Consider the following 17867-nt stretch of genomic DNA (forward strand, 5'->3'; position numbering starts at 1 on the left):
AACATAAGCCTGATGTAACATCACCAATTAAAGCTCACTTGTCATCTGTCGTGTTTCCATATTCCAGGCTTTTAGCATACAGCTAGTTGTTTACAGAACCAGGAGATTTTATACAGACCGCCACAGAGACAGACAGAAACTAATAACCTGCCCTTTCCTAAAGATGATGATTGCCTGGTATTGAGTCACCTTGTTTCCTCCAGTATGTTTCTAAATCTGGTTTAAAGCTCCAAATTTGTCTCAGGTCCAGGTCTCTGCATCTGCACCTTGAAAGACTTATTAGAACTGTTTTATATTCATATCTTGTGCAAAACAAGAACATATGTATGCTCCAAAGTGTGCTTCCAGCCAGTAATATGATCCGCTGGAAAAAGGCTAGAGGTGTCAATACTACTACTCCCGTCTCTTTGTCTTGCTACTTCCCTCTATCCAATTAGACTCAAATGCAGTTCAAACTCAACACCCTTTGTATTCTCGGCTCACACAGGTAACAAGGCTTTTGGTGAGGTGCTTGTGTGTGAGAGAGTGGAAGATTTTGTGAAAATATACCGCTGGTGTGTAATTTGACGTCTTTTGTTTAAACAAAGACCGCTTTTTAGTAGTCAAGCGCCTTACTAGAGCTAAGGACTGCAGCAGTGAAAAAGAGTAGCATAAAGTTAAAGCCCCCCTACAACCAGCTCTTGCCAATTTGCAACATCTTCACAGCAGGTAGTTAATTTGAAGGCAATTCAAAACATCCAAATGAATGGAAAGCAAGCTTCAACATTTTCAACAGGACATCAAAATTGTCTGTACAGTCACCAGGCAACACTGATAAAAACCGCTTTGAACATTTGGTGAGCTTGTTCTACTCTTCTCTTACTCATGAACAAGACTGGGAGATACCATTTCCATGACTTGACATGACCATATTTGGCACACCTGAAATTTAGTTGGGCGTATAATGCCAATTCATCTAAACCCATTTACAAAGAACAGGGTGTCTTCCTCTTCTTATTGAAAGTTGTTATTAAGGCAGAAGGAAAAGGAAACACAGCCTACACAGTGCTCGCACTTTTTTGGTAACACCTTCCCTTCGATACTATGGGTAGGGACGTGAACATTCAAATAGTAAAAAGTATTCAAGTACAAAACAGTAAACAAAAACCTTATTGGTAGAACTTTACTTACTTCTACTCACATTTTAGAGAAAGGACATACAGTGCAGACTCATTTAAGTTTTAGACATATCTCAGCCTGAAAAGGATTCATTATTTTTCCCCCTCATCAATCTATACACACTACTGCACATTGACAAAGCAAAGAACATTTCGGTGGAGAATTTTATACTGTCAGGAAAAAGGTCTGAAATATCCTACTTGGCATTCACATCGTTTACTTAATACTCAAAGCACCTTTTACAGCAATGACGGCCTTAGATTTTCTTGGGCAAGATCTTTCAAGGTTGACACACCTTTTTACACGGTTTCTGCCATTCTTCTTGGCAGAATAATTCAAGTTTAACCAGGCTGGGTGGGAACAGGGTGTACAGTCATTTCCATGCATCTCCAGAGAAAATAATAGCCTAATCTGTTTAATATGAGTCAGATGAGGACAAAGTGGAAATGTTTGCCCATAATGCATAGAGCCACGTCTAGCAATAACCAAATACAGCTTATCAGCACAAACACCTCATACCAACTGTCAAGAACTGTGGTTGAAGATAGATGAGTTGGGCTTGTTTTACAGCCACAGGACCCGAGCACCTTACAGGCTTTGAGCCAGCCATGAAGTTTTCTGTATATCAAAGTATTCTAGATTCAGATGTGAGGCCATCTGTCCAACTGCTAAAGCTCAGGCCAAATTGGGTCATGAAACAGGACAATGATCCCAAGCATACCAGTGAATAAACACCATATGGCAAAAAAGAAACAACTCAAGGTGTTGCAATGGCCCAGGCAAAGTCCAGACCTCAGCACGATTGAAATGCCCTGGTAGGATCTTAAGGGCACGGAGCATAAACGAACAAAGCTCAATGAACTGATGTTGTAAAGAAGATCAAAAAAGTCTGGCGCAATGATAAAATGACTGATTCAAGTTATTTCAGCTAATGGTGGTTCTACAAGCTACAAAATCATGGGATGTACTTAGTTTTCCAGTGTTTCTTTTTCAGATGACTTTATGGCCAATTTAATATCACCATAACAAGTGAAGTAAATAAGTAAATGCTAAATATATGTTCTTAACAGACCTCAAAGTCTAAACTTCAGTCTTGTATCTAAGGACACTAGCGTTATAACACTTTTTGCATGGCAGAGTTTTCATCTAAACTGAGCTCCAAATCACAACATGGCACTTTTTTTAAGGTAAGGACCTTACATACCTTAAGGACCTTAATACAGGAAAAAAACAACAATCAGACAACCTATATGAGCACTTGGCAATAGTGGGAAGGAAAAACTTCCTTTTAAGAGGAAGAAACTTTTAGCAGATTATATTCAGTCAGGACAGATCCTTGCTCTAAGGTAGTGGTTCACAATGCTGAAAACGACTTGTGACACCTCATTAATGCCAGTAGTGTGTATGCATGTTGCGGGTGGTTTGACTAAATTAATTTTTCATCTGGAACATTTTCAGATGTCCCAAGAAGTAAAACGATTTAGTATTTTATTCAGAAAAGTTCACACTAATTTTATATACTCTTAATATCACAGTTTGTTTCTCATCTATTTTGGTTTTTATCCTGAGATACTTTTCTTGGGTTCTGAACCACATGCTCGGAAGCATGTTTCTATACAATATACACAAAAGAGTGACACTCTGAATACAAGTCTTGCAGTCAAATAAGTCACAACTTGAAATTTTGAGAAAGTAATGGAATTACTGTGTACTGAGAGACAAGAGAACAGAATTTTATTCATGTGTATGAGTGAAGTGCAAGCATAGCGCAGGGCAGAGTGCTGTGGAGCACATTTGGGTCTTTGTAGGAGCTCTGTGCATCAGCATAAGCACATCAGACTATTTTACGCCCACATGAGTGATACAGTACGTTGAACTGAAAATTTACTCATTAGTGTGCAGCCAAAAGTGAGCTTTTGCGAGTTCTACTTCTCCACAAAGCTGGACTTGCTTCTCTCTGCTATTATAGTGTAAAGTTACAACACAAGTGCAGTCACATGCAAACCGAGTAAGGAGCAATGTGCAGTGTTAAACTTTGTGTAGAGCCAAAAACAGGACATGCTGTTATTGTGATTAAGAGTCCACAACGGCTTAAGAAGAGGATGGACATCAACGTGAAACCCAGAGATTTTGAGGAGAAGCAACCTCTAGTTTTAGAAGTCTTTTCCCTTCAGCTTACCAGTTTATTTTTCTCTTTCTGCATCAAGGCTGCCTCTATTATTGAGTGAAGTTATGAAACCCATCTACATTCTTAACCAGCTCTCAGGTGAATGTTGGGGACAGGAAAAGGTGTGTTACTATAACAACCAAGTCAAAGGAGGAGTTGTCTGACTTTTGACGTGAACAGCTGAGTCTGTTGAGGAGGGGGACGGAGCAGAGGAGGATGAGTAGGAGGTAGAGGAGTCGGCATGAAAGGCTCTGCATGTCTGCCTGTGCTAAAGAGGCCTTTTGCTGCAAAAGCTTAACTTCTTTTGTGCCCTTTTGTTTGCCTTTCCTTTAATAGCAAGGCTTTTCTAACAAATCAATGCTGTTATACAACAGGTAGTCAGAGAGCTCCCTTCCTTGTGCCATCAGCATCTCCCTGCTGCATTAGGTGCTACTTAAACATTTTCATTCTACGTTTTCCAGCAGAATTACATAACCCCAAGACTCTGTCCAAATATTGATGTGGAATTGGCAAAAAATGAAACCCAGATAGAGTTTTTCAAAGATAAATGTTTATTCATCTATATTTGAACAAGGTTAACTCGATCCAATTTGAAGCATTTGGACTCGAATTTTGGAAAAACAGAAATAAATCAGAATCAAAACTCAGGCTCTCACAGACTGCTTACAGTTTGTAAGCTTTGATTAGCACTAAGCAGAACTCCAGAAACCCATTGATAATATCTGTCACAGTGGAATAAAGTGGGAGCTGCACCCTGGGACTTGAAGAGACCCAAATTCAGAATCTGTGGCTTGCGTAGTCCGTTGACTGTCAGCTTAACATCTGGTGTTGTGGTTATCCACAACAGCCTGCAAAACAATGTGCCTCAAGTGTGAGATTAAATGCATGCTCCCTAAGGTCAACGTAGACCATCTGAGTTGATAAATCCTTTCTTTCCAGAGAAGCTGGAGCCTGGAGGGCACTAACACGCACAACCAACTGTTAAAAACACAAACCTCTGCAGTGTGTATGCTAAGTCTGTTAGCTTCTTGTAGTTTCTTGTAGTTTTTGTCTTTTTTGTGTGTTTTCTGCAAACTACAGAATTGCCTGTGTATCAGCTTCAGTGACTTTGGGCATTTTCTTATCACCAGCACTGTAATAAAATTATTTTCAACCAGTTTTGATTTTTGTGTTTAATCGGGCATGAGAGCCATTTGTTTATCAAACATTTAGAAATACAACAAATGGTAAGAAAGGTGACATACTCACTGTCTTATATTACTGCTATAACCACACTACTTTTGTTTGCTGCATACCCAAATTTGACATGGATGGCATTCTAAAAGGGGATAACGTGGTTTTAAGATAACTATTTGTTTTTGTTGCTATAGAGAAAATGTTTTATTATTTTTTACCCACGAGATAATTAACTTGGTCACTGTGCTGTTTGGTGCCTGGTCAATGTGTCAGAAAAACACAGTTTTCGCTTGCCGAAAGATCAGCAGAGAGCGCTTGCTTCTTTCTGCTAGAAAAAGGTTTCATAAGAGAGGAGCGTGCCAGCCCAAAAACCAAAACTAAAATTGAAAACAGACTAAGAAGCCCCAGGGAGCTGCAGCATCGAATAATATCAGTGCCGGGTTGTTCTACAGCAACATCTTTCACATGACCTGAAACAATTTGGCCAACTCAGTTGACCCGTTTGACAAAATATCCAACATCAGAGGAGTAATTCCAAACTAAATTGGAATCAGAAAACATGGAGTAAGAACAAAGGAAGCCTGATTTTTTTCTTTAGTCTGTTATACAATGGAAAATACTGCGAGCGTAAACAGCTGAGAAGACAAACAGCTGTGTCCAAACTGATGCTACAACCTCAAGCACTCAGCCTGTGTCAAGCAGTCATAATGATAATTCTGTGCTGACAGTAACGATCCATTAATTCAGCAAAAACTTGAAAATTACAGATACTGTGACTTTGACTTGGCAATTTCAGTTAACAATAACACAACCCCCATCCCCCTCAAAGTGCCGCTCATCTGTCCTGCCAAGATAAAGATACGCAACACTGTGCAACATCCCGAGGGCTCCTGACTGCGCCAGTTCACATAATCCCAGCAGAGCACACACACATGCGCACGGGCAGTCTCTCATCCAAACACTCATTCCAGGTATTCAGAGGTGAAACAGCACGTATCTGCTGCTCCGTCTACCCTCTTTAGCGAACCTTTGCGTGTGAGCCACTCTTCTCCTGCCTTTGGCTAAAATTAGACTTTTCTAACTTCTGTCCACGCCAGTTTAATGAACGCTGACAGGAGGTGAGAGCGGATTTGGCCACAATTATGTCCAAGCACAACGGTGGACAATGGACAGCGTATCATCAGCTTTAATTATGTCAGCATTTTAGGATGCTGCACTGCAACATAAGTCATGAAGCAGTCCTCCATGTGCCTCCTCTCATTTCTTTTTCCATTATGTCCTCCTGTCTATTAGGATAGCAGCAGCAAGTCCAAAGTATCCTGGCATGCTGTGCAATATATAAATAAAAACATAACGTAATGACTTACTAATTATTTAGACACCAAATTTTCAGCCTTGTCTCTTGCATACTGAGATTTCTCCAGATTCTTTAGACATTACCTAATGGAGGTGCAACCCTAATGTCTGATGACATCAGACCTTTTATGGTTTTTAAGCCTGTGTGATACACATGGGAGTAGCACTGGTGAATTTACAGCAACAAGTGGGCATAATGTGTCTGACTCCTACTCGCTCTGCCCAAGCAGAGCCCCTAAATAAACCAAACAGAATATTTCCGGCAGTCAGAACAGGTCTGACATAAGACTGTGGTACGTACGAGAACGGGAAAACAGCTTAGAAAATTTTATTTTTTTGTACACAGTCAAGTTAGGCAATCTTTGTGTTCGTCTCCTTCGAGATCACCTTCTGGTGCCTCTCTGGATCATTTTCAGTGCAAGTGTCATTTTTAGGTCACTGAGTAGATGTCCCATGCTGTTCCTTTTGAAAACTGCTCAGCGGTATCTGGAGACCCAGCTGTCATAATCAGCAGTGACTCTTCTAACAACGTTTGGGTGAGTTTGAAACAGAAGTTGATGTTTGTTCGTTGCCCAAATTTGAGGTCTGTAGTGAAATTGCAGTGGGCACAGTGCAAGGGAGTGATCTAAAAATAAAAGCTCAAAGCTGGCCGATAAGATGACCCTGAAGAGAAATCCAAAAGGATTTTAGATAAGGTTTACGATTTTAGAGACATGCTCCAACAAATATTTGATCCATGTATTTATAATAAATAAATTATAAATGTGTCTGTAGAATTTACACTTAAATTATTTGCAAATAACCGTTTCCTGTCAAGATTTTTATACATTGAACTTGATATGGAAACATGGTAGCAGTCTTAGTCCTTTCTGCTGGATTATCTCACTCTAAAACAAACACTCAAGGATGTCTGCAGCACCATCAAGTACATGCAATCAAATAATTGTATGCAAACAAATTGACACACACACACACACACACACACACCTCTTTACCAAAGGCAATTACCTTTATGATTAAGTAGGCTGGTATCAAGATCCCACAATGTTTGTGGATTTATGAAAAGGATTAATTGGCACATATTTAAAGATATCTCTATGGTTACCAAGCCCAGGTAGCCTGCCTATGCTTTTTACTGATTGCTCTTCTAATTTTCATTTCCACATTCATTAATTTAATTGTTTTACTTAAATGCCATCGCTGTAGTGCTTACATTGCACACACTTACATCTTTGATGAAATATTCCAGGGTGGCATAGGCGATGGCAATTCCATCATGGGTGCTTGTGCCCCGTCCCAATTCATCAAGGATGACCAATGACTGTTTGGTCGCACGGGAAATTATGTCTGAGGCCTCTGTCAGCTCTTCCATGAATGTACTGCGGCCTTTGTAGATGTTGTCTGAAGCTCCCATCCTGATCAATCAGAAAAGGGGAAAAAAGACAGAGAAAATAAGTCAACCATAAAGTGAAACACGATATTTTTGTCTTTTTTCAATCAGGGAGTCAAACATTTTTGTGGTATGACGTCGCAGACTACACAATAAATTACTGGTTAAATGCCAGGGACTCCCTGCCAACCAAAACCAAATAAAAAAATTACATGTTTACTTGTGGAAACTTTGTGGTGATAGCATTGCATTATAGTGACGGACAGTTTGAGAGTCGTGTGAAAACTAAGTACACCTTTACCGTTTCCATAGGAGTTAAGAGGATAATTAAGAGCACTGTGCTGCTAATCAAAAGTACTCAAAGTAATCATCACTGACCACCTCTGCGAAAGCACAAGTTTTGGCAGTTTTTGCACGACGCCATATTTAGCAAAAACCAAACACCACACATCAAAACAGACTCAAACAATTCAAAGCAGAGCAGCAAAGGTGCCACAATGGTCCAGTCAAAATCCAGACTTCAGTTCAATGGAAATTCTGTAGCGGGACCTTAAAACCACTAAGTGTAAATGAATGATGTCAATGAAGTGAAGCAACATTGTAAAAAAGACAAAAAAAAGAAAAAAAAAAGAGTGGACCAAATTACTCCACAATGATGTAAGACACCGATAAAGCCATACAGAAAGTGATTACCTGTTTAAGCTAAAGGTGGGATGTTCTTAGTTTTTCCATAGGACTGCATAGCATACTGTGAACCTTTTTTTTTTTAAACTTCTGGCCATTTTCTCATTTCCCATTGGGTCACCACAGTGGATGGCTGCACATGTTTGATCTGGCACTAACTTTTCCCCTTCCTGATGTAATGCTCCCATTTATCCAGGCTTGGGACCAGTACTGGGAGTACACTAGCTTGTGATGTGAAATGCCCAAGTAAGCACTGTGAGCCTCCAAATGTTAAAGGTTTTTTTTTTTTGTTATTAATGAGTCAGCCTGCTAACAAATAATTAATAAAAACATGTCTTTTTCAGGTAAGCTATGGACTTAACCATATGTTGAGGTCATGGAAGAAAGCATTAAAAGACAGATGTGTTTAAAAACAGAAAACAAAAGACTCAAACTCAAGTTGCAATAATAAAAAACAAAAAAAAAAACAAAAACAAAACTACTGATGCCACTAATGCAATCCACAATTATGGACTGCAAACTGCTGTTGTTCTTCCAGAAATCCCACAAACACCCACAAACAAACAAAGAATCTGCCATTTTTCTCACAGTGAACCTGCTCCTACACAGTCTTATTCTAGGAGAAACATTTCTGCACTGAAAAAAAGAACAAGAGATTGAAATGATGGGTGTGAATAATGCAGGAGAACAACAGTGGGGGGTTCCTTTTCTGAAATTGAACAGAAGAAGAAAGAAATCAACCCGTTTTAAGACGTGGCTGATGGTGTAAAGGATTTAAATGAATTCTTTAATGTCATTTATTCACACATTATGGCCACACAGATATTAAAACTAACTCTAAGGTTTGCTTCAACATTACTCACATTTAAATGAGTCATAATCAACTCTTATCATTGTTAAAAGCATTTAGTGGACGGGCTGCAGCACCTATAAAAGATTAAAGACTATAATAACACACTTTTTAATATCTCTGTGACAGTCACTTCTCCTGTTTTCTGAAGAGGGGAAAAGGTTGCATCCATCAGCCTGAGAAGAGATGACCAGTATGACCACTTAGAAACAAAAACCAGTCATTTCAGCAAGCCTGACGGAAAAAAGTACAAACATTTGAAATCACAATACCAAAATGTTCTTGTTATATTACAACAAGTTATGAGAAAAGACTGAAGAATACATCAGTGACGCGAACTCAGCATGCAACAAGACCACCTATATTTCCACAATAATAGAAATGTACTGATTGGAAATGCTATGACAACGTGTTGAATTCTTCACAAGCTACAAGGCCAATTTGAGAGCTCTTGCTTTCACACAGACTGACAGACAGATCATTGACTCATCTGATAGAAACTCGACTCCAGCTGGATCACAGATGCCACATCTCTCTGGCAGTCGGTGTTTCTCACCACTAAATCTGTCTCTTCCTGTTCTGCTCTGTGTCTATGAATGAAACTCCAACAAGAGCATCTAACACCTGTGTTGCCATGGTTACACCACGCACCCTGTGGATGAGAGGTGTGGCAGACATGTTGCTGCATTTTATTAGCCAGTTTATTAGATCCCAAGTGATGAATTAAATGTCCATTAACATCACAGCTAGCCTGATACTGGCACATATGTACAGCATTATGAAAACCATTTTTAAAGGAATATAATGAATTAAAAAGATGCTTGAGGTATATCGGGTGTTCGTTATAGAAAAGTTTGACTCTGACTATGTTACTTGCAATATTCTCACTATTGTCTGAAGCACATGTAGCAGAGCAGCATCATAGATGAGCAAAATACTATGACAAACACTATTTTTAAGCTTAGCTGGTAATTAGTTTATTGAAATACACAAATACTCTACATAAAAGGTGAAAGCCTAAATATGAGTGTTTTGGCTCCTGACATATTGGGTTTTTTGGAGCCACACTTGATCATATTTAGATGAAAGAGTGGACTGCTAGTTTATCTGCCAACACTACCAAGCCTGGTTAGCAGTATCTGTGTCTGTACAGGACTACAGACACAGATAAATACACCAACTAATTAGTGTTCAGTAATAAAATAGTCAAGTACTGGAATTTTAACAACAAAGAAAGCCATATAACTTATAACCATATAACTAAATTGCTGGAGGTGCAGTCTGTATTGCAAGACTGGTTGCTCAGAGACACATGGTGCTGTACCGATAACGTCCTTCCAATTACTTTGGTCACCAGGAAGTTACTGCAGTCAGTTGTAGTTTGCATGGAAGACACAAATTTGTCTGCAAACGATTCACCAAGCAATAGTGAATCTGTGAGAAGTGGGAAGTAGAAGTTGAAGAAGTTAATAAGTTGCAAGAGAAAAAAACCTTGAAGGGGAGACTGACCTAATTTATTTATTTATTTATTTTTAATAGGCAGAGTGCCACAACTTTTTGATCACAACTATGTTAAAACATGGGGCGATCGTGGCTCAAGAGTTGGGTGTTCGTCTTGTAATCGGAAGGTTGCCGGTTCGAGCCCCGGCTCTGTCTGTCTTGGTCGTTGTGTCCTTGGGCAAGACACTTCACCTACCAGCGCGATATGGCAGCCTCGCTTCTGTCAGTCTGCCCCAGGGCAGCTGTGGCTACAACTGTAGCTGCCTCCACCAGTGTGTGAATGTGAGAGTGAATGAATAGTGGAATTGTAAAGCGCTTTGAGGGGTCCTGAAAAGCGCTATATAAATGCAATCCATTATTATTATTATTATAAAACAAAAATTGGCAGAACATCAATATCCTAACTTTCCCCCCAAAATCCACTAACAGACAGGCTCTAAAATAAAGGTTGTATCTGCATGCATGATTAAAACTCAGAGGAAATTACACCAGATGTATAATGCATAGGGCAAAGCAGTTTACACACTCACTCTGTCCACAGATGAACACAGAAACACAGCAACACTCCACCAGCTGGGTGTCCTGCTGGTCTGATTGAGTCCTCCTTTCTAGCCAAACACACTGATCCTGAAAATAGACTCCATTTATTTTCACCTCACACCTTTCAAGTAAACATGTTGAGCTAGATTCAAGTGTTTTTCTGACACTCGTGGATCTGTCTTTAATCAAAATTTCTTTCAAAAAAATAAAAACATCCCATATTTTAAAAGAAGCAGTGAAGCATTATCAGCATGTGTAGTTTTCCAGGAAGAAAATAAAAGCCCAAGTGTATTTTGCATGACTATTACAATCTTCTATTATACAACATTTTAAAAAAAAGTTTGCTAAAAGGGAATAAAATACATAAATTTTCAAGTAACTGACAATAGTCTAAGCCTTTTCCATGTCAGAATATATCCGTAAACAGTTAAACAGTTGGTGTTAAAGGTGTTCAGGGTGTTATATTCTTCATTTTATGCAAGCTGCTCAACCTGTTCTTAAATCATTTTTAGCCCCGTTTTATTTATACAGACTCAGTATTTCAAAAACTGATTTTATTTGATTTCTTCTTAACAAAGCTGAGGGGGGGGGGGGACTGTTCTGTCTGTGGGGAGAATTTTGCTGCCATTTTTTTTGTTCCCTTGTAGCAATGTTAATCCCAGCAGTAATCTTAGAAATGCATGTGGTAGTTGATTTTTTTATGTTATTTTAAAAAATTATCAGAATGTCTGAATACTTCCTGACCAACACAAATCAAGAACATGGATGTGTGATTGAATTCTAGCAGCAGTACCAATGAAAGCAGAGAAAGAAATGACTCACATATTTGTTTGAGCCTTCCTTTCCTATGACTGATCAAAAAACGGATAGGAACAGACTGCACCCACAAAAGAGTTGGATCCATGGAGCTGCCTCCCTGCCACTGAAAATGACAAACATCTAAATTTTAAATGCAACTTATTAGAAGGATTCACTTTGCAACAACATGATTATCTTTTTGTCACTGCATGATGATTGGCTGCCCCTTGGAAACAGAGGATTTGAATAGTGGGTGAATGAGGTTTCTCACAGCCAGAAGTGTGTGTCTGACATGACCATTTAATCACGATAACTCCTCACTGACATATTCTTACCCGGAGAAATTCTTGGGTTACTTTTTCAGTATGCTTTGGGTCATTATCTTTTGCACTGGGAAGCTCTGCCCCAACAATTTTGTAGCATTGGACTGAATCTGAGCAGAAAGTACAGTCCTGTGCATTTTAGAATTCATCCTGCTACTTCTTATCAGCAGTCACATCATATATAAACACTAGTGACACAGACCTACTGTCAGCCACACATGCCCATGCCATAACATTAACTCCATCATGCCTGACAGATGATGTGATACGGTTTTGGATCATGATGCATTTCTGTTTTTTATGCTTTTCTCATAATTCAGAAATAAGTTTATTATAGTTTGATTTGATCAAAGATTTGATGTTTTCTAGTCTATTCTGGTCTTCTTGTTTTTGAGGTGAACCAGTGGTTTGTACCTTGCTGCCAAGTATTTACATTACCTGAATGCATCTCTTGATCGTACCCCAACCTGACAACTTCTTCACTTGGTTAGCTGCCGGGTTTTTTTATCCGTCTGTCTGTCATCGTGCACTTTAGTTATCTTCTGTGGTCTTTCAGGCCAGTGTGTGCCTCCCTTTTCATTATAATGCATCAGACAGAAGGTTTGGCAAATCTTAAAGTTTTTGCATCGCTCTAATAAATTTATATTGGTGTTTCACCCAAAGGATTGCCTTCCTCACTTGAATAAACATCAGCTCATCAATTATTGAGGAGTCCACTGAAAAGCTGTAAAATTTATGTTCAGCACTTGGAATCCAATAAATATCTTTTTTTCATGGAATAATGAAGGAATAAACTTCAGGTGCCCATCAAAATGCTTGTCAATCAATCATTAAATTGCTTTTGAGCCTCTGAAAAAGGTGGACTGTGTATAAAAATGGCTGAAATTCAGTTTGCGACTGAAACAGTTGATGCAACTTTTTTTTTTTTTTTAAATCTCCTTGGATTAAACCTAAAGACCTACACTTCAATCATTCCTTGTTTGTCTGATTTAAAATCCACTGTGATGGTGTACAGGGGCAAAACTACAAGGACAAATGTGTCATCGTTGAAGAACTAACTGCATATGTGGACTTCAGGAGACGCAGCCACTCTGTGTAAGCCAATGGGATCCCCGCAAGGAAAAAAATATATAACAACACGTTTTTATCAATATTTAAAAAAAAACCCTGATATAAGTATCTTAACGCTTAATATTTTGTAAATTATTTCAGGTTATTCTCAGGGTTCGCCTTACTATTCTGCTACATGGATTTCTGCAGAATTTAATCCTGTGTGATTTAAACCTTCCAGGTTTTATAGAAAACAAAAGGCCTAACCAGCTCTGTATACCGCCTACAAGATGGCACAGGCTCTCTGACACTGCAGCACTATTAAAAACTCATAGGAACAGATGAGTCGATGCAGGATACAGCATCTTTCCACAGGATCAACATGTGTACACCCACAAAGGTGCTGATGTTGCACAGCAAAACACTCGGTGCCGTTTGTGAGGCCTTGTGAGGATGATATCCACATTTCTGGACCCAAAAAAGAAAAATGTAGAAAAGCTGCGCTTTCAGAAGGGAGGGGAGCGTAAGAAAGACTTGTGTAAAGCACGGTATAATCACTGCTAGGAGTCCATGGTCGATTAAAGGTCTTTTCAAAATACAGTTTTACATTCAGCTTCCTCTTGCTGTTTCCATAACAACCATGAAGGGATGGATGAATGTGCTCTATAACCTTCAGGACTAAAAACCAACAAGAAAACACACACAGCAGCTGCATACACGAATACACACACATGCATCTGCCAGCCACTTGGAAAAAATGCGCGCGCACACACACGCAGACAGACACACACTCCAGGCTGCTAAAGTCGCTCTACCAAAGTCTGCAAAAGAACAAAAACACACACAGATTTAGTGGAGTGGGCAGAAAAATTCAAACAAGACTCTTGTGAGGCAGCACACAGCTTTAAAGCAGTATCCCGATTATTCTCCTTCTCCTCATTGATAATCAATCACCCCGATCTGTTCAGACAGGATATCCCATTAGACACCTACGCACCATCTCATTATCCCCAACCCACAAGTCTGCTTATGTCACTCAAGTAAAACTTTCAAGCTCTGCTCTTGCCTGGCTCGCTTTCACACTCATAAATGCATAATATCTCTCACACACACAAAAGATCAAGCAATTCCCAGTGCTGCACCTATTATGCTTGACACAGGAGTGGGAATTGATTGAGCATTTATTATAAGACAGATTCTCCTCAGCAACTTTGACTCTCTGACAGAGAGGCCGAGTAGTCCAATTAGAAACTGATAGGACGACAGAGGTTACATAGGAGGTGAGGAGAGGATGGATTATACAATGTGGGTGCGCTTTCACTGTGGACCTTAATTAGCTCTTAGTTGTATTGTTTGAATCAGGGAGAGTATATTAACCTCCAACCCTGATCAAATACCTCACTAAACACCAGAGGCACACACGGTCAAACACATGCACAGCTCTGTACTAATTTATTATATATAGACCTTCACTGGCTCTTCTAAAGCTGATGCTAACTGACCTTTGTTTAAAAGTCTTATATCCGTAAACAAGCATCACATGTAACCCAAAACTCGGGCTTTCCTATTTCAGCCCTAAAAATATTTGCTGTGCCTTTCAAATGGGCCCATTATACTTTTCCTTATTTTTTTGTCATATACATTACAATGTATTATAGAGGTAGATGCTAATATTAAACATAGTATGAGCTTGACTGATACACCGACACACCCAATATATCAACAGATAAGCCGTTTGTCAAGATTTTGGCAGGTTTTTAACAACTGATAAATTCTACATTTTAAAAAGTAAAGACGAGATGGCAGAAACACCCTTCAAGCATGTTATGTGTTGGCAACAATGTGTGAAATGCCACAAATAACTTTACAGTAAAGCAGAGTGTAGTAAGTGTAGTAGTTGAAATAAGTGCGCCGTCTTATTATCTTTATAATGACTCATAAATAGACAAATAAACAAATGTTAGGAAAATCTGTTTATGTGGTCTAAAAGAAAATAAGTACTGGCCAATATTTTGTATTGTACTGGTCTTAAGAATCTTATACCGGTTGTGCTCTATGCACCAGTAACACCTGAAACTGAGCTGACATTTGTCAGAAAGGCCCAGTATACGAGACATAACGATTATTTCAAACTAGAGATGGCACGATACCACTTTTTTATGTCCGATACCGATACCGATATCATAAATTTGGATATCTGCCGATACCGATATGAATCCGATACAGTGTTTTTTAATCAATAAAACAGTTTTTTTAAATATCTTGCTGCATTTTGTATAAGTTCATACTCAAGTTTAAAACAACAACTACACTAAAGCTATTCTGTTATACCTGTATGCAAAAAAAAATATTTCATAGTTCAGCAATACTGATCAATCTAATAAACTTAAACCTACTCCATCCTCCCTATTCTGGTATTTTAAAGAGTACTTAGCGTAAATATTAAGCAACCTAACTAATAGGGTTCCAACTCCCAGCAACAACAAAAATAAAAAAATAAAAAAATAGGGAACCACCCCTCACGCTCCACCTCATGATGCTTAATCGACGTAATCAACCTTAATTTGATGCAGTGTGAAAAAAAAAGAATTTTTCAAGAAATATTAAATAGATTCAACATCGTCAAAGGAGCTTGCAAAGAAAAGCGTCTGGACTTCTTTAAGTTTACTTGAAGACGTTTCACCTCTCATCCGAGAAGCTTCTTCGGTTCTAAGGTCAAATGGTGGAGAGTCCCAGATATAAACCTAGTGGGAGTATCCCCCCACAGAGGGACAAAAGGACCCCCTGATGATCCTCTAATCGCCTGAGCCAAGGTGTGAAACTGGGTGTGGGTCCCAATCAGCCAGAGTTTCGGGTGTGTTCATTGTGAAACCTGGCCCCACCTTATCATGCGAATTCATGAGGTCAGATGGCCCAGGATGTGAGTGGGCGTTAAGGCGTCTGGGAAGGGATCTCAAAACTGGATTATAGATGGCAGAGAGTTGGTGTCGTAAACCCCCGCCTCTGTTCAAAGATGGTCGCTCACAGTGGACATAGATGGCTTCTTTCACTCCTCTTTCAAACCATCTGTCCTCTCTGTCCAAAATGTGAACATTGGCATCCTCGAAAGAGTGTCCTTTATCCTTAAGATGCAGATGGACTGCTGAGTCTTGTCCTGTGGAGGTGGCTCTTCTGTGTTGTGCCATGCGCTTGTGAAGTGGCTGTTTGGTCTCTCCAATGTAGAGGTCTGGGCATTCCTCGCTGCACTGTACAGCATACACCACATTGTTAAGTCTGTGTTTTGGCGTTTTGTCTTTCGGGTGAACCAGTTTTTGTCTGAGCGTGTTGCTGGGTCTGAAATGCACCGGGATGTCATGCTTGGAGAAAACTCTCCTAAGTTTTTCCGATACACCGGCTACATAGGGGATGACAATGTTGTTGCGTCTGTCCTTCTTATCCTCCCTCGTTGGTGTCTGGTCTTCTTTTCTGTGCCTCTTTGCTGACTTTAAGAACGCCCATTTAGGATAGCCGCACGTTTTGAGTGCTTCCTTTACATGAGTGTGTTCCTTCTTTTTTCCTTCAGGCTTAGAGGGAACATGTTCTGCCCGGTGGTGTAGGGTCCTAATTACTCCAAGTTTGTGTTCCAAAGGGTGATGGGAGTCAAAGAGGAGGTACTGGTCCGTGTGTGTGGGCTTCCGGTAAACTTCGATGTTGAGTTTGCCGTTCTCTTCAATGTGCACAGCGCAGTCCAGGAAAGGCAAACAGTTGTCCTTTGTGTCTTCCCTGGTGAACTTGATGTTTTTATCCACAGCGTTAATGTGTGCAGTGAAGGATTCCACTTCTTGTGTCTTGATTTTGACCCAGGTGTCGTCCACATATCTGCACCAGTGGCTGGGTACTCTTCCTTTGAAAGAGCCAAGAGCCTTCCTTTCCACTTCCTCCATGTAAAGGTTGGCTACAATAGAAGAAGAAGAAAAAGAAAAAGAAGAAAAAGAAGAAGAAAAATACACCATTTGACCTTAGAACCGAAGAAGCTTCTCGGATGAGAGGTGAAACGTCTTCAAGTAAACTTAAAGAAGTCCAGACGCTTTTCTTTGCAAGCTCCTTTGACTACGATGACCTGGATGACGGAGAACCTTCACAGATAGATTCAACATCTTTCTTCAACAGAATTGCAGACTGCACAGATGGTACCTTCCCAAAGGAAAAAGTACTATAGCTTACTAGGGTATATATATTAGACTTAATAGTTACTATATACAGTAATGGACTTCTATTCATTTTACATCAAATTAAAACTTTGGGTGTCAGATAATTATTTATTAAAAGCTAGACATTTTAAATGAGAATAAGAAAGAAAAGTATGTCTTTGTGCCCCCTTTTCCCTGTTAATGCCCTATCGGCCCCCCTGGCTAAACTTTGCTAGATCCGCCCCTGCACAGTTACCAGCGTCAGCTACGTAGAAAAAGATCCTGGTGTAGAAAGTAATATTAAATAAATTCTAACAACAGCTTATCAAGCTTAAATGTGCTGCTGTTGTTTATCCACTGGTTTCCTCTTTCTGGTGCAAAGTGGGCCAAAAACAAACAAGAGAGACGGACTCGCGACAGAAAAGCCGATCAGCTGATCATTAAGCAGTTTCATGATTGAAGTAGCAGCAAGAAGAGGCAGTCGCTCCATATATCGTTTGTTAAGCTTAACGCAGGAATGCTTTACAAACATTCAGAGATGAACTTACACACTTGCTTTACTTCTCTCGGGGATAACTTTGTCGGAGATGAAATGCCGGGTTGCTAGCGAAGCTCCAAATGCTATCCAGACCACCGACAGGTCCCGCATGCCACAGCCGCTCTATCACGTGATGCATACTGCTCCGACGTGCTAACGTTCTGAGGC

At 39.7% G+C, this 17867-nt stretch overlaps 1 protein-coding gene across 5 annotated transcripts in view; it reads right to left on the bottom strand.

Moving 5' to 3' along the window:
* msh3 (mutS homolog 3 (E. coli)) overlaps positions 1–17867 on the bottom strand; it is a 59801-nt gene that overhangs the window by 12261 nt on the left and 29673 nt on the right. For 3 of the 5 annotated variants that reach the window (XR_014801780.1, XM_084945348.1, XM_084945347.1), the window contains exon 21: positions 7086–7272. Coding sequence is in view for 4 of the 5 variants with exons in the window: in XM_084945348.1 (XP_084801474.1) it covers positions 7086–7272 (187 nt within the window). In the remaining variant the exon portion in view is untranslated. The other 2 variants (XM_084945350.1, XM_084945349.1) reach the window with 2 other exon arrangements.

Source organism: Perissodus microlepis, chromosome 12 (genome assembly GCF_051167445.1).
Source record: "Perissodus microlepis isolate ML-2025 ecotype Zambia chromosome 12, ASM5116744v1, whole genome shotgun sequence".
NCBI classification, from domain to species: Eukaryota; Metazoa; Chordata; class Actinopteri; order Cichliformes; family Cichlidae; genus Perissodus; species Perissodus microlepis.